The sequence below is a fragment of the Hemicordylus capensis genome, chromosome 1 (genome assembly GCF_027244095.1).
Source record: "Hemicordylus capensis ecotype Gifberg chromosome 1, rHemCap1.1.pri, whole genome shotgun sequence".
Classification (NCBI taxonomy): domain Eukaryota; kingdom Metazoa; phylum Chordata; class Lepidosauria; order Squamata; family Cordylidae; genus Hemicordylus; species Hemicordylus capensis.
In genome coordinates, this window is record NC_069657.1 from 57,123,888 (window position 1) to 57,147,969 (window position 24,082).

At 42.1% G+C, this 24,082-nt stretch overlaps 1 protein-coding gene across 8 annotated transcripts in view; it reads right to left on the reverse strand.

Annotated features, from left to right (window-relative positions):
* Positions 1-24,082, reverse strand: part of AKAP6 (A-kinase anchoring protein 6) — a 392,941-nt gene that overhangs the window by 280,831 nt on the left and 88,028 nt on the right. The window contains exon 1 of one of the 8 annotated variants that reach the window (XM_053282864.1): positions 3,064-3,383. The exons of the other annotated variants lie outside the window; for them this stretch is intronic. Within the exon in view, the coding sequence (XP_053138839.1) occupies positions 3,064-3,096 (33 nt within the window). The 5' untranslated portion in view covers positions 3,097-3,383. Of the gene's footprint in view, positions 1-3,063; positions 3,384-24,082 lie in introns of those variants that run through there. 8 annotated transcript variants of the gene reach the window in all.

The window sequence follows — 24,082 nt, forward strand, 5'->3', positions numbered from 1 at the left end:
GTTCTCAACCAATCTTAGTTCGGAATCTTTAGCTTGGAAACTGTACAACATAGCTAGGTAGCATTGCTTTCTTTGAGTAACAACAAAATCAGAATTCAAAATAACTGCCTTCCATCTAAATTTCCTTTCTGTACTGGTCACCTTCATTGGAATGTTAGCAGTAGAATATTAACAGGAAATTTTTAGATTCACATCAGACTAACACTGTATGCATGGAAGAATGTTTTGGGCATGCAGAGGGTAAGGGGCATTTTTTTCTGATTCCCCTGTTCACTTTCTTCCCCAAATGCCTTCTCCTGAAAATATGTCCCTAAAGGTCATTCAAGAGACTTTCATTGACATATTTTTAGGGGAAATTGGGGGCAGCGGAGAGAAGAGGGATCAGTGAAAATTGCTGCTTCCCCCATTGTGCATGTAAATGTTCTTTCACACATGTAGCATTAGATAGTATGTGACCCTCCCTAAATTAATATTAATGATGTAAAAAGTTATCTTTTTGTATATGGGTGACAACTATGCAGCAATTCAAAGGTCCTGGCTTGGCGGTCAAGACAAGCAAATGGGTGAATCCATTTCACCATATAGTTATAAATGGGTGGACACAGAAGGACCTTTTTGTTTCACAAGAGTTACTTAATAAAAGAAACATACACATGCTGCCCATATGTGATCATAAGACAGGTGAAAGAAACAGGATCTAACTGTGAGGAGAAGCATTTTTTACCCCAAGTGTTCATGACATAGTTGTTCTGTCACTGTTTCTTTCAAAAGGAGAACCACCATAAGGTTGGGAAGGCAGTCTCTTCAGAGACTTCCTTTACTACTAAAGTCAATAGAAGTAGACAGGAATTCAGCTGGATGTCAGCTGCCCCTAGAGGAAACATGCCAAGTTGGTGGAATGAGAGATATTTCCGGGTGAGGCAACTATGGCCCTTGAAATAATGAGGTTTCAAGTAACAAACAGAAAATAAAATCCAACTCCGATAAGAGAGTGGCACACTAGTAAAGAACAGTAAGAAACCACAGAAGGTCAACAATTTTCCAATCAATGTGAATTCAATCCTGAACAAATGCTAGTGAATTTTCTTCTGCATTTTGGTTGCTGAACCCAATGCTATATTCTTTAAATACTTGATATCGCTACTATTGTTCTATAGGTATAGCAGAGAAAGCAAAACAAATCAGCTGTTTAATGTAAAGCTGGTTGATCCTGACTAATACTGATTAATCTAAAGCTGATTGGGAATAGAGCTGGTCTTGTGGTAGCAAGCATGAATTGTCCCCTTTGCTAAGCAGGGTCTGTCCTGGTTTGCATTTGAATGGGAGACTACATGTGAGCTCTGTAAGATATGGGATGGGGCCACTCTGGGAAGAGTATCTGAAGGTTCCAAGTTCCCTCCCTGGCATCTCCAAGATAGGGTTGAGAGAGACTCCTGCCAGTAACCTTGAAGAAGCCACTGAGTGTCTGTGTAGACAATACTGAGCTAGATGGACCAATGATCTGACTCTGTAGAAAGCAGCTTCCTTATGTTCCTATGTTGATTCCAAAATCCCATAATTATTGAATTTTTAAATTTCAGATGCAGTGTAATGTCTCTTTACTGGATTCTTCCAAACCTCACTACTGTTCTTTTTGGGTTCTGGCTTTAAGAAAAATTTTTAATCCCTTTTTCATACTGTCCATGACCATATATACACTTTATTCCTGGTGCATCAATATCCAGAGAGGAAAGATCACATTAGAACAATTTAAAACTGCCCATTTAATAGCTATGTGGAGCGGCAGGAGGTAACAACAATCTTATCAAGGAAATGTCATCCTTTTTGTTCTCCAACTAAAAACCTTACCACTCCTTCACTTCCTTAAAATTTGCGATGATTTCCCATCTTATCTGCACCAACCCTGCCATCTCATCTGAAAACCAATAGGTTTGAAAACCAATCAGATATATCCAGTTCTTACATCTTGCTACACTGTGGAAAGATTAAAAAAACAAACCCTTGTTGATATGCAGCCCAATCAGGACTGGCTCGGGGTGGCTTTGGCAACCTGCCTTTCATGGGCTCTCTCCTAACAGGGCAGGCCCTTAGAAAGACACTCCACCATAAACACACAAAGGCTATGGGCACAGTGGTGGTCTCAGGGATCAGTGGGCTCTTCCAAAGGTCCTTGGTCCTTAGCAGCTGATGGTGTTGACCCTTGCACTCAAGCCAATCTGTCCCACCAACTTGAGTGTCAATTACTCTGCAGCAAGTGTGCATAGAATTGCATTTAGTGCATGTTAATGCATTTAACTGAAACGATGAAGAATATTTGGGCAGCTAAAAAAGTTGTTGCACAAGACACTGATGCTGCCTGAGACACCCACAGCAGGACGGGCCAATAAGAAATGCAGGTGTAAGCCTATACAACGTGTAGGCCATTGGTTATGATGCTCCACATTTTAGGCCAAATCTGAGAGCCAGAGCAATGCAATAAAATATACCACAGTTATTTTAATCAAACCATAAATAGCACATCAGCACTGTCTCAGACCTTTCTAAAGAATGACTATTCTTTTTCACTTCTTCCAAGGAATTTTTTTTTAAAGCTATTATATCCCTATCAAGAATGTAAAAGTATTTAGAACTTGAAAGCTAGCAAGAGGGAAAATGTCTAATACCATTGCCTTGCCTTCAAATCTACATCATCACACAAATGATGAAAGATAATGTTGAACAATTTTCACAAAAGCTTTATATACTAGTTACTAAATTTAGAACAAATGAAAGGAAAAAACCTGACTCCAACCAGTTAGTCTAAATATAGAGTAATACATAACAATGTTAGTCTAAATATAGAGTAATTAAACATCTAGTTTTGCCCAGAGTAATTACAGCATGCAAAAGAATAAACTGCACTCTTCCAAGCTAAATTAAATGTTCATAAGCATGAAATATGACCCCTTTAAACAGACAGTACAAGAAAGCTTTTGCAGGATCTAAACTTTGAAATCTGACATTCTCAGATCTTTGTCCAAAGCCCATGTTTTGTTAATTATTTCCTACTAAAGCATGTCCTACCTTAGTTGTTTTGAAAGGAGGGATTTCATTCATCCATTTAGCAGAAAATTAACAGCCCCCGTTTGATTTTTCTTGACCAAAACAGTTTCTTTGAGCTAGTAATTCAGAAAATGTGCTGATACAAAATCCAGGCAAGTCAGAGTCAGATCCCTTTTCAGTTCTCAGACAACTGTTTTTGCTTTGCATGGAACAAATTTAAAATAGAGCATATTTAAAAAATAAATAAATCTGTATCTGCACAAGGTTTTCCCTCAGATTAAATTTAGGCCTCGTTCCCTTGCCATGTTTCCTTGCCGTGAAGTTTCAAAGCTACAATAATGTTTTCTCAGTCATACAGATCTCTGACTGGTAACTCACTGGACACTTGCTGCTTGAAATTAGTCAGGTTATTTTAGTCACTGACCTAAGTTCCAGCAGAATGTTAGCTGTGCACCAAGACGGCAAAAGGGAATCTAATATAAGTCGGTCACTTGGTTACAGTGCAAAGCTGATAATAAAGTTTCAAATTTTAATATATTTATGGAAACATTAAGTACCATATTTCTTCTTCTCTGGCACAATAATTGATTTAGGCTGCAGTCATGAGCTGCACCTAACAGTAAGTCCTGTTGAAATTAGTGCTTACATCTGAGTAAATGTGCATGGAATTGGGCTGAAAGTGTTTAAAATGTTCACTGAAATGTAGGGACATTTGCAAGAACTAAAATTAAACATTGCAGAACATATTTAAAGACAATAGATCATAAGACTGGAACAGTTTATTAACAGCAGTGCTCATATCCTTAATGCAGTGACTCACAAGATCCACAACAAATATGAAATGGACACTTGTGATGCCTGACTTTTGCAATGATATTCAATACTGTGCTGAATTTCTCCTGGAAGGTAGATGTAGGAACAGGGGTGTCACTAGGCGAGAGGGGACCATTTTCACTGCTCTCCCTGGTGGCCCCTTGGAGTGAGGGAGATAATGAAGAAAATAAGGAGGGGTGGAGCTGGCGGGCCCTCAGGAGCTGGGGGGCTTTGGACCCATGTGCTTAATTATAGCTACACCCCTGTAGGATGCTCCAATGCCATAGGAGCAAAAATCATGATGACAGTTTCTTTTCATCTCAAACTCTTACAATGACTTTGTTACTGAAGGATAATTTGGGACTATATATGCATCAATCCAAAAGTTATAAAAACAGAAATAAGTGGAAATCACAGAACAGTAAAGTTTCAAGGGGGGAAGGTTTCCTGTTGTATTTCTATTGTTTGCAAGCAAAATTCTTAGATATATATGTAGCCAAATGTGTGTGTGTGTGTGTGTGTGTGTGTGTGTGTGTGTGTACCCCCATGTGTGTTAAGGAATATAGGGAGCTGCCTTATACTGAGACCGACCATTGGTCCATCTAGCTCCGTACTCTGGCTGGCAGCAGTTATCAGGGCTTCAGACAGGAGTCTTTCTCCAGCCTACCTGGAGAGGCCAGGGATTGATCCTGGGACCTTTTACATGCTAAGCAGATGCTCTACCCAGAGGTGTAGCTATAATTGAGCAAATGGGTTCAGAGAACCTGGGCCTCCCAGTTCCTGAGGGCCCCCCAGCTCCACCCCGCCCATTATCTAGTTCATTCTGAGGGACCGCCAGGAAGAGGGGCCCCGCCCCCCTAGCTATGCCCCTGGCTCTACCACTGAGCTACAGCCTGTCCCCAAAGGGGATTCTGGGTCAGTATTGGGAATCCATCAGCTAGGTACTGTTGCTGCACTAGGTGGACCTGGGATGTTGAGAACTGAGTCATACTGTCTTTTCCCCTCTACTCTGGCAATTCCAAAATGATCAGATGTAAACAGGGACAGGTGCCCCAAACCTTTAACGGCTGTGTAAAAGACCAAATACTGGCTGACCTATTGTGTAAGGGAACGTGGGTAGCCACATCCATGCCCCTGTGCATATGTAAGCACTGCCTTTGAGGCTGTGCTGCAGGGCAGCAGTGCTCCATCATAAGTGCTCCATGCATGCAGTTGTGCAGCGTGACACCCATCATAGGAAGCTGCAATATACTGAGTCGCACCGTTGGTCTATCTAGCTCAGTATTGTCTACAAAGATTCTCAGTCGCTTGAAACCTTCTGCTCTTCCCAGAGTGGCGCCATCCCTGAAGGGAATATCTTGCACTACTCACGCATGTAGTCTCCCTTTCAAATGCAACCAAGGCGGACCCTGCTTAGTTAAGGGGACAAGTCATAATTGCTACCACAAGACCAGCTCTCCTCTCATGTATGCAAGGGCAAGGGCGGTGCTCAAGTCACCAATGCTCCTTTCTACAGTATGTCAGCCCCTAGCAGCTGCAGTTTGTCACATCACAGTGCTGTATGGGCAAGAAAAACTACACCTACTGACATTTGAGTGGCAGGTGAGGTCAGGGAAGGAGCTCTTGCCACCTCCCCCAACTCGAGTGCCCGCACTCTGCTGGCTGCCCTCGTCCCCACTACCATCCCTGCTGCTGTGTAGTGGTTGAAAAAAGGTTTTTAAAAATTTAACTTGTGTGACGGGGCAGTGGTTTAGTGGGGGTGTAGCAGCAGCAGGGCTCTGGGGAGGCCCCCTCCCAAGAAAGGAGGCCATGGACCAAATCCCCAAGGTCCATGGCTAAGTGCATTTCTAGCATGAAAGTAGCAGCAGCAGCATTCACCAGGGCTGGGAAGCGTCAGGGGAGAAAAAAGGGAGTGAATTTCTTTAGGCACTGGCTGATATTGAGCAAACAAATTTACTCAGTTTAGTAAATAGTAAATTGGTACTGTAGTGGTACACGTACATGTTACATGGAGTGGCTCATGTTCTAGTGCATGTGCTTTGAAAATCAATTTCTCCTCAAGCTGACCTAATGTCATCTGTCTTTGTACTGACCCCATGGTTAACCTGTTCTTTTTCTCTAAGAGTACTACAAATATCCCGTAGTGCAATGAAAATGAAAATGCATTATGAAATAGCTGCCATGCTCCTGCATAGAGCTTGAAGACACCAAGAGGAAGTACAGTATCAGTCATGGCCTCCATATTAATTCTCCATATTCTTGTAATCCGATTTTAATCATCAGGAAAAGCAACTCCACAACTTGCTGTCAGTGTATGCAACTTCTGTGTCTCTCCCCACACAGGTTTATGTTGAGTGTACAGCTTAATTGTTCCAATGATTTCCAGATTTAGAACATAAGAACAGCCCTTCCAGATCAGGCCCAAGGCCCATCTAGTCCAGCATCTTGTTTCACACAGTGGCCCACCAGATGCCACTGGGAAGCCCACAGGCAGGAGCTGAGGGGGCATGCCCTATCTCCTGCTGTTACTTCCCTGCAACTGGTATTCAGAGGCATCCTGTCTCTAAGGCTGGAGGTGGCCTTTAGTCCTCAGACTAGCAGCCTCAGACAAGTAGCCGCTCCTCCATGAAGTTATCTAAACCCCTCTTAAACCATCGAGGTTGTTGGCTGTCACCACATCTTGTGGCAGAGAATTCCACAAGTTGATTATGTGTTGTGTGGGAAAGTACTTCCTTTTGATGGTCCTAAATTTCTTGGCAATCCATTTCATGGGATGATCCCTGGTTCTAGTGTTAAACGAGAGGGAGAAAAATTTCTTTATCAACTTTCTCCACACCATGTATTATTTTATAGACCTCTATCATGTCTCTCACAGTCATCTTTTTTCTAAACTAAAAAACCCCAGGTGTTGTAGCTCTGCCTCATAAGGAAGGTGTTCTAGGTCCCTGAACATCTTGGTATCCCTTTTCTGCACCTTCCCCAGTTCTACATTGTCCTTTAGGTATGGCATCAGCTCAGCACGCACGCACACACACACACATTTTGAAATCTGAGATTCACAGCAAGACTGTTACTATAATCACAGCCGAGTTATATATTTTTACAGTGCACCATCTTGATCATGGGCATTTTCATAGCCTCAACATTTAAGATATTATTAACTTTGTGACTGTAATATAGTTTCAAAAATAAATAAGCAAGTCCCATTTCACACAAAACAAGTCTGAAGGGTTTATAGTCTACTTTTCTTTGAGTAGGCTCTCTTAAGTAGAATTCTGGCAAAGTGACTTTTAGGAGCTTTTGAAGATGTGTACCCCAAACTTTCATTGAAGTACTAAGAAACTGACACATGGACAGAAAGTTATATAGAATGAACTTAGTCTAAATTACCAATCAGGCTGATTCATGTGTTGTCTTTTAAATCATATGCATGTTTAAATCATATTCAAGTTACAGGAGCTCAATTAGACAGCAAGCATGACTAATTTGCATAGTGCTGGGTTGATTAATAGGCTTAAAATATATTTAATAGCTTCATTTGTTATTCAGTTTATCAAAATGAGACCCTTATGAAAAATGTCTTCACTTTGTTAGGCACAGCATGGTTTCATATATGCATGAAGCCTTTCCTTTTCGTCAATCACATTCTGTTTTGCATTCTTCTTCCCTTGGGCTAGGTTCCAACATTCTCTCCCTTCTGCAGGATCACAGCAGAAGCAGAACCTATTGTTTAGCTGCAAGCTTTCAACTAATAAGTTTCATCCACTTTTGTGCAAAAACCCGGGTCAGTTTCATCTCAACTGTGACCAATGTAGCATTAGAGCACACCATCCTCACCATGCTGTGACGTGAAACTAAGCACTTCTACTTTGGATGTTTTCTGTAATGGAAATGTGTGGTACCAAGTAAAGTGATTACTGTACTACCTTTTATTTAACCTGATTGCTTGCTAACAAATGCTGGTGCTTGGTTGGTCTTTCTAGAACTAACAAAAAATGTTTCTTCAATTAATATTGATGACTAGAGGTTATCTTAGACAGATGCTACAATCTCATGTGAAGAGCTTTGCAGTTAGCTGAAAGGAACACCAAGCAGATTGTCATGGCACCTGTATGGAGTAGTGACTCAGAGTAAGATCCTAAGGAGGCAGCACCAGCACTAGATTCAGACTTGGGCCTTGACACTGGCCCTGAATAACCATGGAGCAAGAGAAATTGCACCCTCAGAGTCTGAACTCCCTGAAACAGCACCTGAGCCTACTGAAGAGCTGCCCCCTCCCACACTTTGCATCTCCCAATATCTGCATGCCAGCACCACAAACAAACTAGGTATAATCAGACAGAAAGGAGGAGGCGTGCCAAACTCCAGAAGGCTGCCTCTTTAAGGCTTCTGCACACAAGAGTGGAGCCTATGAAGAATGCCCTTAGCAATCAAGGAAAATAACCCTTGATACACCCATAAAGTGTATTTCTTAATTTAATTTCTTTGCTTACAAGTTTTTTTCCCCTTGCATATTTTGTAGTATTAGTAGAAGCATGTACTTAGCAAATGTTCATCCTTTTAAAAGATTTTTTTTAGTATATATGGATTTATGGTTGGTTTCCGATACCAATCTGCCCATGCCTCTTTACACGTTATAGGCTACACTCTCATGATGAGAACTATCACAGTTAAAGAGTTAAACCTCAGCGAATTAACTGGGATAGCCTGGAAATTCTTGGTTCAACACACTCCGTGGGAACATGTGGGGCTCATCTATCATGGATAAGTCTTTAACCATGATTGTTCTCATCATGAGAACACAGACACTGTAAAGAGAAGAAGAAGGAAAAAAGAAAACTTCTTTGTTGTAACTGCTTTATCTATTTATTGTAAAAGAGAATATTTTATCTATTCTAAAGAGAATAAGAATGAGAGAGAGAGAAATTCTTTTGTATTATAATGGTTTTCACTCAAAGGGACTGCCAAAAGTCAGATCTTTTGGGTCCCAGACAAGTGGAGAATTTATTCCAGGAGAATAACCTAAGGCAAAATAGACTTAACGGACACATATGAAGACACCAAAGAAGCCTCTATTCAGTTCAGAAGCAGTGCTCCAGAGGTGACCCGATTTGAACTGGTGTTTAAGGTAGCTGGGCCAGTTCAATTCATCCAGATTCATGGGATTGCTTTGAATCAGGCTGAAGCATTAGCCACCCAAAACCTCCTTCAACCCCTGTATTTATGCTATACGTGGCAAGAAACAGTGGCTGCAACAGCTTCATTTTGAAAAAGTTGCTCCTGGGAGATTTTTTTAATCCTGCCATTTTGCAACGGTGCAAGACAGAAATACTATAATTCCCCAAAAGCCCTGCATCTTTTCCAAAATTGCAGGTTAAACAAAAAACCCTCTTCGAGAAGTAACCTTTTCAAAGCAAAGCTACGGCATCCACCGTTGCCTCGCCTCCATTAGCAAAAACAAAGTTAAAAGAGAGCTGAATCAGAGCCAATTCAGTCTGATTCAACACAACCAGATGGCAGTCCAATTTGGCTTAGGTCTAAATTAACAGGAACAATTCTGGCAATTCCTCCATCCTCCTGTTGGTGGCAGTGAGAGTATAATCAGTCTGGTTAATGAAGGAGCTAGAACAGGGAAAGGAAGAAAAAGCTTACTCATTGAGATTGAAGAACTTGAGATTTTGACCAGTCTGGAATTTCCCTCACCAGATAAACATGGGTGCATACAGAATGTGTAATGTCTGACCTGGGAGAGCACATCCATTGTGCTCTATTTTCAAATAACCAGAGATTACCCAACAGTAGCTTCTATGTGTGGTGAGGGGAATGGGTAGAAAGCCTAAGGACTAGTCTTCTAGATGGATGATTTAACATTCTGACAGGTCCTCTATTTTCTGATATTACATGGGGTCACTGTCAGACAAGATTCTCCAACTAGTGGACCACAAATAAAAATTCCATTACAAAGAGTGTTTTAGAGCCTGACCAATATTAGGTTTGTCCAATGACTCCATATCTTAAAAAATAATATTAAATTATTGAGACCCAATTTTAGCATCTGGAGTGCCTTATAATTTTGTTACCTGTACAGGATTCACAGCCAAGCTAAGTGAATACTGAGAAACATTTTTGATAAATGAAATGCTAATGAATTATGCCTTTGGGCTTTCATTACCGTCATTTAAACTGAGATCTTTAATACGCCAAATTAAAATTATTTTTTTAAATTGTATGTTATCTACTCCCTCGCCACTATATATCTACCACTGATGTATGTCAAGAAGAAACCTGGAGGTGGGGGCAGAAAATACATAAGTATGTACAAGTCTAGTATCATGAGTAGGACTTTAACAAGACTGTGCAGAATTTGTGCAGTTATACTTATTTTTATTTTTAGAGAAAGCCATTCATGAAAAAGAAATCAAGGAATAGATTTTATCTGCAACTTTATCTACACTATTCTGCATTTTGAACTCTTCAATTCTGTTATCGCTATAAGATCTGAGTTGACATTTTACTTGTATATTATAATTGATTAAGTGGATCCAGATTCCTGTGCTATGCCATTTTCAATATCCCTTTTAACAAAGCACAAAGTAAGCCCAGTGAGGCTATTGCAAATAAATTTCATTTTGATGTTTCATTTTTTTATATTTCTGAGAGAATACACAGCCAGACAGATAGGACAGTTCAGCTTCTACCCTTCAGGATTTAATCAAACCAAAAAAGAAAAAGAAAAGAGGTAGGTAGACTAGTTCAAACTAGTTTTTCACCCAATCCTGCTTAAAGTGACAGCCACATTCCAGACATTTCTAGGCAATGTAGTTACATCACTCTAAACGTTGTGTATGAAGACAGCTGTTATATCCCATATTCGTGACCTTTAAGCTTTCTAGATCAAATTATTCAGCTGTCCCTTCAGACCATCTAGGCTGCTATGGAAAGAAGCCCACTAAACAAACTATTTGAGTTTGTATACAAGTCAAAGTACTGAGAGTACTTTGTAGCTAATGTAAAGACTTCAGGAGAAACACAACAAATGTTTGGCTGTGCAGTATGTCAGTTACCAAACTACTGTAAGTTCAGAAAGGTTTTTTGCCTACACAAGAATCACTGTAAAGCTGCCTCACATTGAAACCACAATACACATTTGGGCCAGCTGGGAACATTAAGAAGTGACTGAAGTTTTTAAAATGTCGGTCAATATCTGCCATACTAAGACTGAAGACTGATGGAATATTCTTAACAGTGATTACAGGGAGTTCTCTGAACCCAGCCAAAGGCCAGTCTAGATAAGATGGCAGAGACAAGAGCTCCATGATTGGTTATCCCATTTCTTTAAATTTTAGCAAATATCACCCAGGTGTGGGGGAGTTTATTCTTATCAGAAACATTAAACCCCAATCCCCCAATCCCACATTTGTCATCTGGATTAGTAGTCCATGTGACAGCTATTTGTCAAAATCTAAAGACAGAGGAGATCCGATAATGGACCTCTGTCATCTTGTCTAATTCGATCTTTACACATGCAAGCTGAATCACCTCAGACTTCCCATTCCTCTTATACTTCTGGCAGGTCACCTACCTTAAAAAAATAAAATAAAATAAAAAATAGCATGTGTGTGTTTATATGTCTATAGATTTATCCTTCACCTTAATCCCACCCCACCCCACCCCACCCCCAATTCATGAAAATTTTAAAAACTTTTTGAAAATTGACTCATGGATGATGAGGGAGGGAAAGTTGATGATGTTACTGGAAGTTCTTAGTAGATAACAGTTGACATACTGCACAACATTATGCACTGCATGGAACATAACAAGGCTGTTCACACAACTGGAAACTGGAAATTGAGAGCTTGCACAGCTCCCAATTTTCCATAGTGTAGGAGCAAACAACTAGGTAGGAGAGGAAGAAGTGATTATGTGGCAGACAGGAGTTGGATAGGACAGCTTTTCTTCCTACCTTGGTCAAAAGCTGAGTACGAAAGCTGAGAAGGATATTGCTCTCCTACACAGTTCCTATTTCCCACACACTGAGGTAATTCTCATGATCGGTCCTACTTGGGTCATGGTCATGAAAAGCGCTGGGATCCCTCCTGATCCTGGCGCTCCTCCCACAGGCAGCCCGGCTTTTGTACCTAGGCTAAAACTGATGCAGGAGGACAAGTACATGTGGGCGCGCAGGATGCCAGCAGTCATACTTACCACAGAGCTGGGGTGAAGGAGCGGCCTAGCAGCTGGGAGATATCCCAATGCAATGCAATGCTCCTGCAGTGCATTGTTGGATATCTGGTGGCCAGGCTTCCTTCCCTTGCCTTCAGCATGCTGTTCACTGGCCTGCCATTCATGTGGGCACATGGGTGGCAGAGCCCTCTTCAAACCCTGTGTCATGTGGGTGAAGTTAGGTAGGATTCTGCCTCCCCCACAGCCCTCCCTAGCCCCAGCCCATAAGGTTGTGTGAATGACCTTACTCACTTCTCCCTGCTCCTACCTAGTGGTTTGCTCCCACACAACTGAATACAGGGAAATGTGGGAGCATGTACAGCTCTCAAACCTAGATAGAACACTTGTCCTACCAATTTTTTTCAGTTAACAGATTCAACATCTGCACTGGTGCACAAGAACACTGTTGTTCAAGTGCAAAGGTTGTGCAAATGGAGTTGCATGATGGTGCAGCCATGTCAACGTGGGATGGAATGGGACCAGGAGGAAGCAAAAGCTAAGCAAATCAATTTAAATGTTCAGGTTTCTCAAGAACGTTCACTGCCAACAACAAACTTTTGGCAGCACCATCTGATTTCCTGTTAACTCTCTCTGCACAGGCAAGCGGGGCATGAATTTGCCTGATTTTCTATAGGAGATTGAAACATGTTCTTTGAGTTGAGAGGATAGTATATCTGCCACTCTCCAGATCACAGAGGAAAGAAACAAAAAAACTGCAAACAAAGGATGGCCCAAGGAAGGGTCTAGGTCTGTGTGTTCCTCCAGTAAAGATGACAGTGTGTCCTGTGAGGGGCAAATTTATGTGGGATGTGAGACTAATATATAACACTATATGATATAGGCTTAGAATTGTAATTATCTAATATTGTTCTTTTTTTTTTACATGAAACGTCTTCAAATTACATGGTCAGCATTTTGGAAGGGCAATGGACAGGAAGTGATATTTCAAAACGATGCTTTGTAATGCATTTCATGCATCATTCTAAGAGAAAATATTTCATAAGAATATTTGCCTCTCAGATTCTTCCAAAATATCCATCCTTCCCCTTCTCTGTCCTGGCGGGGGGCGGGGGTTTAGATTTGATTTTTTCCCTTTTCCCTTCAGAGCTCTACTTCAGGGGTAGCAAAAGCATGTTCAAATAACTTCTGCCGGAATTAAAATACTTTATTTGTCTGCACTGAGCCAAAGAAGGTTGCTGGTCCTCAAGGGTGAGGTATGCAAACTATTAAGAATAGGCTTATTCATTCTGAAAAGTAGCAAATGTGGATAAATTACAACATCAAAAATAATGAGTAACATATTTAATGAGTAATAAATCACTCATTAAATGCAGTGATTTGTTTAGCACTTTTAATGTGTGATGTGTTTCCTAGTCTTTATTGGGTGATACCTCATATCAGTCTTTGAGAAAGCTCAGTTTCATTCCTATTTCCCCATCATGCATCATGCTCAAACCATACAGTTGTAAGAGATTTGTTTTAGGGAGCTTGGAACTCTGCCTTGAAATGGGCCATTTCAAGTGTTCTGAGTTCGGAACAAAATTTATTTATGCCCTTCAATGCCCTTCAAATAAAGGGCCTGTTCCAAGCTCAGAACAGAATGACCCCGTTCCTAGTTAGAATGTTCCAAGTGCATGCACGGCAGCTATTTGTATGGTCAGCACCACCATACAAATGGCTGATGTATGTTCACAGAGGCTTGAAAAGTGCCATTTTGGAGTTCTAAATGGCGCTCAGAATATTTTGAGTGTTGCGTTATCATTCTGTCAGAACTGGCTCGACTGGGTGTTCCCACAGAATGTTCTGGGTATTTGCGTTCCATTCTGAGCTTGGAACACAAATACCATTCCATACACATACTTACTTAATTTGTTTTGTTGCTTCTGCTCCATAACCATGGAACTCTTTCAATTGAAAATATCTTTAAAGAAAATTCCAAATTCAGGGGGTGGGGGAACAGGTTTGTCTGAACCATCTCAATAGAACAATGGAACTGTATGTCATTGGGCTGGTTCAGCAGATATGTCTGCCAACTCAGTCACATGGGAGAGGGGCATGGGTGCACACATCTCCTCCCAACACTCGTCCCGCTTTGCTGGCACACACACAAAGTATGTTTGTTGGGGGAACAGTGCCTATATATATATACTAATGTAAGTGTGCCTCGGGCTGAAAAAGATTCTGAGCTAAGGCATTTGTGATGGTACCTACTGTAGCAAAATGATGGCAAGAAAAAAGCTTCCAGAAAATAATTTGTACTCTTCCAGAAGCACTAGGTGGTGCTGTGCTACAACTGTAATGGAAAATTTGATTTTATACACAGCTACAGATAAACAGATTTTTCTGATACTGAAAAGACTGATCTAAGAGAGAATACAAGATATCAAGAATGTTTTTCCCCTTGGAAAAAAGATTGTGAGGTGCTTAAAACATTATTTTGAATCTAAGAACAATTAAAGGTAATTTATCATACAAATTGAGACACGTTTAATTAATGAATAATTAAAAGTCACTGCAGAGCTGAAAGATTGCTTATAATACTAACTAGAGGTAACTGAAATAAGTTATAACTATTGTCTTGTACTCTCCCTTCTCTGAAGTAGGAAAGTTAGGACAACTTCTACAAAGTTAGTCTATTTTGCAGGACAGAATAGTGGAGACTTATGGTGCCATTGCAATAAATTGTTTATAGGCCGAGCAGCTGCAAGCACACAGATAGGCACTGCTGGTTTCAAAGCAGCCTCAGTCCTGCACCAAAAATTTAAGATGGATTGCCAGCCAAATTTTAAAAAACCAACTGCTTCCTCAACGCCTTTTGCTCTTTGATAGACCATACATTAATATGAATACACATTGTACACAGGTACAGATATATAAACAGGACTAGGCCACCCAATGGTGCAGCGGGGAAATGACTTGATTAGCAATCCAGAGGTTGCTGGTTTGAATCCCCGCTGGTATGTTTCCCAGACTATTGGAAACACCTATATCGGGCAGCAGCAATATAGGGAGATGGCAATGGTAAACCCCTCCTGTATTCTACCAAGAGACAATCACAGGGCTCTGTGGTTGACACCCACTCAATGGCACACTTTACTTTACACAATCCTCGGGGACATATTTGCTCATTGGATAGAACACTTCTGGATGAGAGAGATCAGCAAAAATTGTCCCTCCCACCACCCGAGCACCTATGTTTCAAAAGCAGGAGTGCTTTTGATGCACAAATTAGGATTTGTGCAGCATTTGCTAAGTTTGCTGCACAAAGTAGGATGTTCACCAATGTAACAAATTAGTCATGACTAACTTAAGTCCCATTAATCGTAATGGGACTCACTCGTGACTAGTTCTCCTTCCCTCTGTAGTCCTCTGAACTCCTGGAAATCTGTTCATCAGGGTTAAACCTTAAAAGTATTTAAAGGGGGGATACGTTTCACCCAGATACCCAAAAAAGACGAGTGATGGATTTAAACTAGGGCCACTTTATTAAACTCATACTAAATGCAGTAAGGAAAAAACATTGAGTGTGGGCAACTACTCCCATGAGATCAAGCTTCCTAGTGACAGCTATAATCCCGTGAAAGGGTGAAGCAGCCATGCCCAGCGGTTGCCAGCTGCTTTCCAACATCTGGCTCATGCCTTACCACTCAATTGCTGTGTTGAGTGAGGATTGTCTGAGTCACCCCCACCCCCGCCAAGTCTCAAAGTTCTAAGTGGCTGAAGCAAGCAAATCCCCAAAGGTGATCGATTCCCAGCCACCCGAGCCACGTAACCCTGAGGGGCTGTTCCATGGAGTCCCCCTTCACCACAAGGTACCTCCGGCTGCACACCGATTTAAAGCTCACTAACTACCCAAGTCTGCAGTCACCTGCCAGAGTGACCAAATTAACCATTCAATGGCAAAATGCTCAACAACTTGTCACACCCAAGGTACCAGAGGGGAGTAGGTGAAAGGGTGAAATGGGCAAGGAGCCAAAAACTCCTACTAGGTGGGCTCTCCTCCCTGGACAAGGGTGGGCAGGCAGATGCCAAGACTGAAAGAGTGAGCAGGCTGCAGTAGTGATCTTCTGTCCAAGACTGAAAGAGTGAGCAGGCTGCAGCTGCAAAAGGCAGCCCTCCCCCTGCCCGCTCCTGATTGGCTGTGCAAAGCAGGTGGTCCAACTTTTCCTTCTGTTTCCTAGGCACAAGTCCGCCTCCCCACTGCTGCTTTTGGCATGCGGTGGGAGAACTGGCTTTTCTTTGATATAAGGGATGGGGAGAAATCATCTGGGGTGTGTGTGGAATTCCAATGTTTCTCCTTAGGAGGAATCTTGAAATACTTTTAATTTCACTTTGTAATAATTTTGGTTCAAACCCAATCCATTGTTTTAATTTTTAAACAATATGAGGAACACTACAAGAAGTTCTGCAATTTGAATGATTTTGCTGGATTCTGACATGTATTGGAATACTGAGTGAACACATATATCCTGATACATTCCTCTTGCTCTGTACTTTCTGCTATGCTTGGCCATTTCTCCGCTGCACCATTTCTGTTCTTCTTTCCTGCTGTTCTTTTCTCAGTATGTGGCATGGACCCAAATGAAGGAGGGAGGCCCTGCTTTGTAAAGTGGACCACTCAGCAGAGAAGGAGAGAACATTCTCAGTAATGCACACTAATCAAGGTCAAACATGAATGAGAAAATCTAGCAGGTGAAAACTGAAATATGGAAGCACAGAGAGCTGAGTCCTGTGCACATGAAACACACACTTCAAATAGTTCTCCATGGTGGCTATTTCCACACAAGTAATTTGTGCACTCATTGAGGCATCAGGGCAAAGCAAATGTGACATCTTTTTGTGGACATGGGATCTTTGGGAAATGGTGAAATGGGAGGGAAGTAAGAAAAATAGAGAAGTGCATTTAAAAAAAACAACAACCCAAAGAGACTATAGATATTTAAACATTAAAGAAATTGAAAGTGAGGAACAAACAAACAAACAAACAAACAAACAGAGCCCGAAGAGATGCAAATATGGTTATTATTCCACATATTCATTTATTTCAGTTATAAAAGTCTTTATTCAATCTCACAACTTTATAAAGGAGGCCATTATTATTTCCATTTTACAGGAAAAGAACTGAGCCTGACCAATAGTAATTTGTCCAATCACACAGCCAAGTTAATTACTAAACAGGCATTTAACTTAGGGCTCATCATGGGTGAATGTGGCTAGTTCAGTTCTCAGAATTGCTTGGCAGTCTGTCATGAACAGAGGCAGGCACAAAACTCTTATGTGAAAAAAGCTTCCTCTCAATAATTCAGCATCCTAAGAATGTCACCCACAGTGAATCAAGTGGTACAAAATAGAGTGTATACATTTACCAAATGTTGCTTTGTCTGTCTGTCAATGTGTTTCAAACAATTATTATCCTAAATGTGATGCAGGAGCAGAAACTGATCTAGCTAGACAAGATGAAATAAGAGCAGTTGTACCAATTCATAAATAGTTTTGCTGCCAGGTCTCACAAGTCCCAGACTACCCTAAGCCTATAAGGCAGTGTTCTTCATTGTAAAGTATGGAGGCCAGTGGCAGCACCTATCAACCATAAGAGTGGATCTCTGACTAATTGTTTATTGGGCCTCAGTGAAGCTTCAGCCAAAGATGAATACTCTGCACAGTCCCCCTGACACCATGAGGAGATGACTATTCCCACCATACAGTGCTATGCTTTGCCCAGCACCAGGGGGCTCATTTAAGGGAAAAGATAGAACAGGGGCTCAGAGCCCTCCTGAGCCTCTGCACTATCTCAGAAAGCATGCACAGAGTGCTGGGAGGTCTAGCTCTTCCCAGTGCTTTCCTCCTAGAGCTCTTAAGAGAGGGCTCTGTCTCTCTAAAGGGTCCTCCCAGCACTTAGAAGAGCGCAGTACTGTGCAAAGGTCAGCACAGTGGGAAACGACTGTCAATCAATCATCTTTATTATGGTCATAGACAAGCATAAAATTCAGGGAGTGATTACACAGTGCAAAGTATAATGCACAATACATTAAAAGGCCTAAGGAAACATTAAAAAGCATTTAAATGCATAAAAGGGCATAAAATAACATAAGGATACATTAAAGGCCTAAGGAAACATTAAAAAGCATTTAAAGACATAAAAGGGAATACAACAATATAAAAAGGCATACAAGACACAAAGGTATAAAAGGCATACAAGACACAAAGGTATAAAAGGTATAAAAAGGATAAAAAGTGATAAAAGGCACAGAAAGGCATAATTGCATAAAAGCCTATGTGATAAATACAGCGAGACTATATAACAGGCTTCCCCAAACTGTGGCCCTCTAGATGTTGCTGAAATACAACTCCCAGCATCCCGAGCCACAATTTATTGTGGCTGGGTATGCTGGGGGTTGTAGTTCAGCAACATCTGGAGGGCTGCAGTTTTGGGGATGCCTGCTATATAAATATATATAAAAAGCGCAAAGCTATAGTGCAAAATAAGTGGGAAGAGAATAAGTTTTTCAGATAGTGTGCCATGTTGGATGAATGCACTGTAGCACGCAGGAGCCAGCAGGAGGTCAGACTAGGGCTGCTTGGACCCACTGCTTACCAGTGTCCAATGGATTTTGGACGCTGCCGCACAGAACCTGGCAACGCTGTATGTAATAGTGGGCTTAGAGCTGGAAAGCAGCATAGAGACATGCAGGTAGATATGGCTTGAACGTCCTGGGTACTTGCATAGCAATGGGTGGATAAAGGAAGAGCAAATGTCTCTGTAATACAGACAATTAAGTAGGACATGCTAAATTGTTTCAGTCTGCCCAGAGCCACAGGGGCATTGCCACTCTGCAAGTGGGATCTTTCTGAAACAGTCTTCAAGCATTGTTCAAGAACTAAACAGCCTTCAAGCCACAGTGGTGGGCCACTGTGTGAAACAGGATGCCGGATCAGGTGGGCCTTGGGCCTGATGCAGCAGGGCTGTTCTTATTTTAAAGAACAGCTGAGGAGGATAGGGTGACAATGTGCCAATATGCCCAGACCACACAAGGGCCATTTGTGCATGCATGGCAGCCTCCAAAATGGCCACCGCACCAGGGTGAAAGTCAAGGAAAGGGCCAAAGACTGCCCAAACCAGGCGAAGGTGCATAATGGAGGATGGTGGGGGGAGGGGGAACCTCTGCAGATCCCCCCTCCTCGGAGAAGCTCCTCAGAGGGGGTAAGTTGGAAAAAAATTTTTAAAACTTTTTGGTCCGCAAACCCCTCAGACCAAACTGAACCAAGGGGGTTCAAGGGGGTGCCAGAAAAACTGGCCTGGTCCAGCTCGGATCTAGTTCGGACTCAAACCAAACTGGGCCATTCAGTTCCATGCACATCCCTAATTCATAGTAGGGGGCGGGCACTGCCCACATCATCGTCTTGCCCTCATCTTCTGGACATTATAATTTAATTGCTATCAGTAGTTAAAATTTAATAGTGGTGTGGAGCAAGATGATTAAAACAGGCCCAGGGCATCATTCTGAGGGAACATGATACAGAGAAACTAAGCAGGTCTAGGTCTGGTCAGTGACTACCTGGGAATCCCATGTACACCACATTCAGTTCTGTGATGGAAGAAGAACTGGATATAAACATAATCATCCAACAAGATTTTGAAAACCTCTTTGCCACCTTTTGTAAGCCACCTAGAGACACTTTGAGTAGATGGTATTAAAATATAGTGCATAAATAAATTAAATCAGTGGGTCTCCAGGAAATTAGCACATGATAATGAAACAATTTGACAATAATAGCACTTTAGAACTATGGGGAATCAATCAGGAAGGCTTTGATTCTAACCAAGCAGTGGAATGCTCCCATAGTGTTACTATTAATACAATGTTGTCATTGTTCATGGCGCATAACAGAATTTTGTGAGAGAGAGAAAACCCAGATAAGCCCCTGCCCCATTCAGCTCACCTCTTTGTATGATTAGAATTGGAAGAGTGTAAATTCAACATGCTCACATTTGTTAAGTGAGAACCTAAAATATTTCAGGTTATCTACTAAACAATGGCTCAAAAAATACAAGTGGCTGAAAAGAGCCACTGAAATTATATTCTAGCACTTGCAGGAACAATAAGTAAGAAGAAGTATCCAATAGTGGCTGGAATGTTGTGCAGTGAAACACAGGTGGTTCGGACCCATCTATACCACTGCTAGCATCTAAAAAACACCAGTGGTCTTTCCCAAGAGTACTTAAATACTATTATTTATATTGGAATTAATAATTAATTATACTGGGATTAATAATTAATTATATTGGAATTAATAATTTATATTCTTTCCAAGGTAAGTAGCATCATGGAAGTGCAATCATGTCAGTGTAAGGATTTGTGCAAGAGTGCTCATCTGCAAGACTGCAGTGGGGGTTTTTAGTCACTCTCAGTGGTGCAGGCAGTTAATAACCGCCTACATTTCACTGCACATGTGTATATATATATTCCATTCATTGTAGAAGAAATCTTGCAGTGACCAGCCTCCCCTCCCTCTAAAGAGTTAACCAGAAGTGAACTCTGTCTTGACTGAGAGGCTGGTGAACTCCAGGGCTCAACCAATCAGCACACCAGGTGGGTGTGAGCTGGTGGCAGGAAGAAGGGAGTTCTTGTTGGAAGAAGCTAAGCTGGAAGTACACAGGAGGACATGTGGCCATGGAGGTTGGCGTCAGGAGAATAACTCTGCAGATCCACAAAAGACAGGAGGGCAGGAAGCTTGAATTCTTATCAGGAGTTTGTTGAGTTCAAGGCAAGGTGCCAGGGCTTTGGCTTCGGGAAAATTAATTTAGGGGAAAGTTGGTTTAGTAAGAATATGCTTTGCATATTCCTGATTCTATTCTATTCTATTCTATTCTATTCTATTCTATTCTATTCTATTCTAGAATAGAATAGAATAGAATAGAATAGAATAGAATAGAATAGAATAGAATAGATTATTATATTATAGTTTATAGCAATGTAATTAAAATAAGAAACACTAGCCTACGCCCAACCCACCTGAGTGATGTGCCTGGACCAGTCTGGAGGCCATTCTACAGGCCTCCGGACCGGTCCAGACATGGGCGGTTCAGGGTTTGGGTGGATTGGGGTGGTGGTTCCTTTAAGGGTGGGGGGAGGGCTTACTTATCCCTCCCGCCACTTTCCCCCTCTCCGACACACGTATTTCCATCAGTAATTGGGGCGGCAGGATACCCAAAAGGCTTCTAGAAGCACACACACATTGCAGAGACGAGAAGTGCGCGCGCAACGTGCCCACCCGCCAAAGGCTTCTTGAAGCCTTTTGCAGTCAAGCGGGGGAAGAGGCGGCAGAGAGGTATCCTGCCACCCCAATTACTGGCGGAAATATGTGCGTCGGATGGGGGAAAGTGGTGGGAGGGGTAAGCAAACCCTCCCCCCGCCCTTAAAGGAACCCCCACCCCAGTGCCGGACTGCAGCTCTGCGGTTCCGTGCACACCTCTAACCCACCTAGGACATTGCAAAATACTCTATAAACATTTAAGCCTATTTTTGTAACCTCCCAAGTATTTTTGAGCATATCTAAGAAAGCTAGAAAGAAGCCTCAGATGGAAGCAGTCGCTAGTAATTGAATAAAACTTTTTTTAGTTCTTTTCTTTTTACAAGCCTCTCCAAGTTGTTTTTCAATTCAGGAAAGTGGGGGAGGGGATTACTCTGGTGCAAACATGTCCTCAAGCGTTCAGCAGCTATCAGTTTTTCTCATTCCATGTAAGCTTAGAAGTGGAAGGTTTTTTGTATTTGCCCAGTACCCAGGTACAGAGGGACCTTGGATTACAGTACTCAATCCACTGTTCCGGTTCTCTGCAAGTTTTAGGGTGCTTGGTGGCAGAATTTTGAACCTACCGATAATACAGAATAGTTTTAGGAGAAGCCTAGCCATGCGGTTGAGCAGGGATGATTCAGCATTTCTTTCTCTCATGTGAGCTTGCTCTGAGACAAAGGCTTTAATATGCTACAAATCTGGATAAAAGAAAAATAATCCCAGTATGGGTAACATTACAAATGTGATTTTTAATTCTGCAAATGGCAACACATTATCATCCAAAACATTCTAAAATGGCAGAAACTACTTCTCTTCCCAGTACTTTGCACTTGAAGAAGATGTGGCCTACCCAAGAACTCAGTATAACAGAAGTCGAAACAGCATGCCTCCAATTGCATATGTCATCCAGTCAAACCTATCCTTGATTAACTGGCTAATCAATAGGCCACCTGCATTTGTGCAGTGATTATGCCACCCCACTTATTCAGCCCCTTTGACAGAAACTGCATGGCTGAAGCGTTACGACTCATGGTTATGACTCATGGCTTGATTCTTTGTTCTGACTTCCAGCTTCAGATCCGACCCCTGACTTGAGTCCTTGCTTTTGATCCTAAAACTTTCCTACCAATTCTGACATCTGACTCAGAACCCTCTCAAGTTGCTGCTCATGGTGCAGCCCTGACATCTTCTAAACACCTTTCCAAAAGCAGTATAGCTGCACTCTACACCTTTCCCCCCCTCTCACCCGATCTTTTGTTTTGACCACTATAACTGTCCTGTATCCCCTGAGTTTAGTCTTAGAAAGCCACAAAGCAGGCTGTTGGCAGACACTTTGATCCGGATCTCACAATCAGTGAGACCCAGTTTCAGGAGCTCAGCGGCTAAGCCCGCTCTCCCCGCACACAAGCAGGGCGGGAGCCCTGGGCAGCCAGATCGGCCACCCACGATTGCCAGCTCCATGATGGAGCAGCGGGGGCTGGGGAGAGCGAGGGCCGATTGGCCCCCGGAAGCTCAAGCATGCCCTGCATGAGCTCACAGGGCATGCTGGCAAGACCCCCGGAGTCGGGAGGCGGCTTTTCGTGAGCTGCGCCCCGCCTACTCATGATTTTTAAAACCGGGTTTGCGAAGCACTCACTCTGTGAACCCGGTTTTAGGGGAGGGTACTTAGGTGGGTTAACCACCTGGGAGCCACCGGGCTCGCCTGCAAGCCCGGTGGCTCCCATGATCAGGCAAAATCAGACTAGGGTCCCCTAGCCTGATTTTGCCTGATTGTGGGAATAACCCCTTTGTCTCATTTTCTCTTAGAACTCCCATACAGGTGCCCCATCATTACCAGACAGGTGCCCCATCATCCCAGACAGGTGCTCCGGTGACTCCACAAGCTATGTTGGTACATGCAGTGCCCAAACCCAGTTTGGTATCCTTGAATTGTGTGCTCACCAGGCACTTCAGACATTCTCAGGACCTCTTTGAATTATGTACTTGTCAGGCACCTTAGGACACTGCTCTTATCTGGTGAAGGTCTTACCACACCTTGGAACCTCCTGACACCTGCTTGGAATCCTTCCCTCTCTTGAAATTTCCTTTCTTCACTTATGCCAGGCCTACTCAACTTTGCCCCCCTCAGCTGCTTTTGGACTACAATTCCCATAATCCTCAGCCACAGTGGTCAATAGCCAGAGATTATCTATCTATCTATAATGTTTTTATACCACCTGATACGTACATCTCTACGCAGTGTACAAAATTTAAAATATTTAAAAGTCACAGACTGAAATCCATGACACAATAAAAACAATATAATAAAATAGTTAATAGAACAAGTTTTAAAAATTATTAAAATTAATTCTAATTAAAAGCCTGTGAAAACAGGAGAGTCTTGAGGGTCTTCCTGAAAACAAACAGAGAAGAAGATGCTCTTATTTCAGCAGGAAGCATACTCCAAAGCCCTGGGGCAACCACAAAGAAAGCCCGAAGCTGAGCAGGCCTGAAACAGAATAACCTCCTCTTCCTCTCTACTATTGATTTCTCCACAGCAATTTGACTTCACTTCTCTGGCTGCTTTTTCCCTGTCTCCTGCTCTTGCTCCAAAGGGATAACCTTCAAACCTCTCTTGAATTAGACCTGATAATCTGATATTCACTGCCTATTTTTGTATTATTAGTTTTCTTAATAAAACGTTTTCTGTCTGAAATAGTCCTGGCCTCTC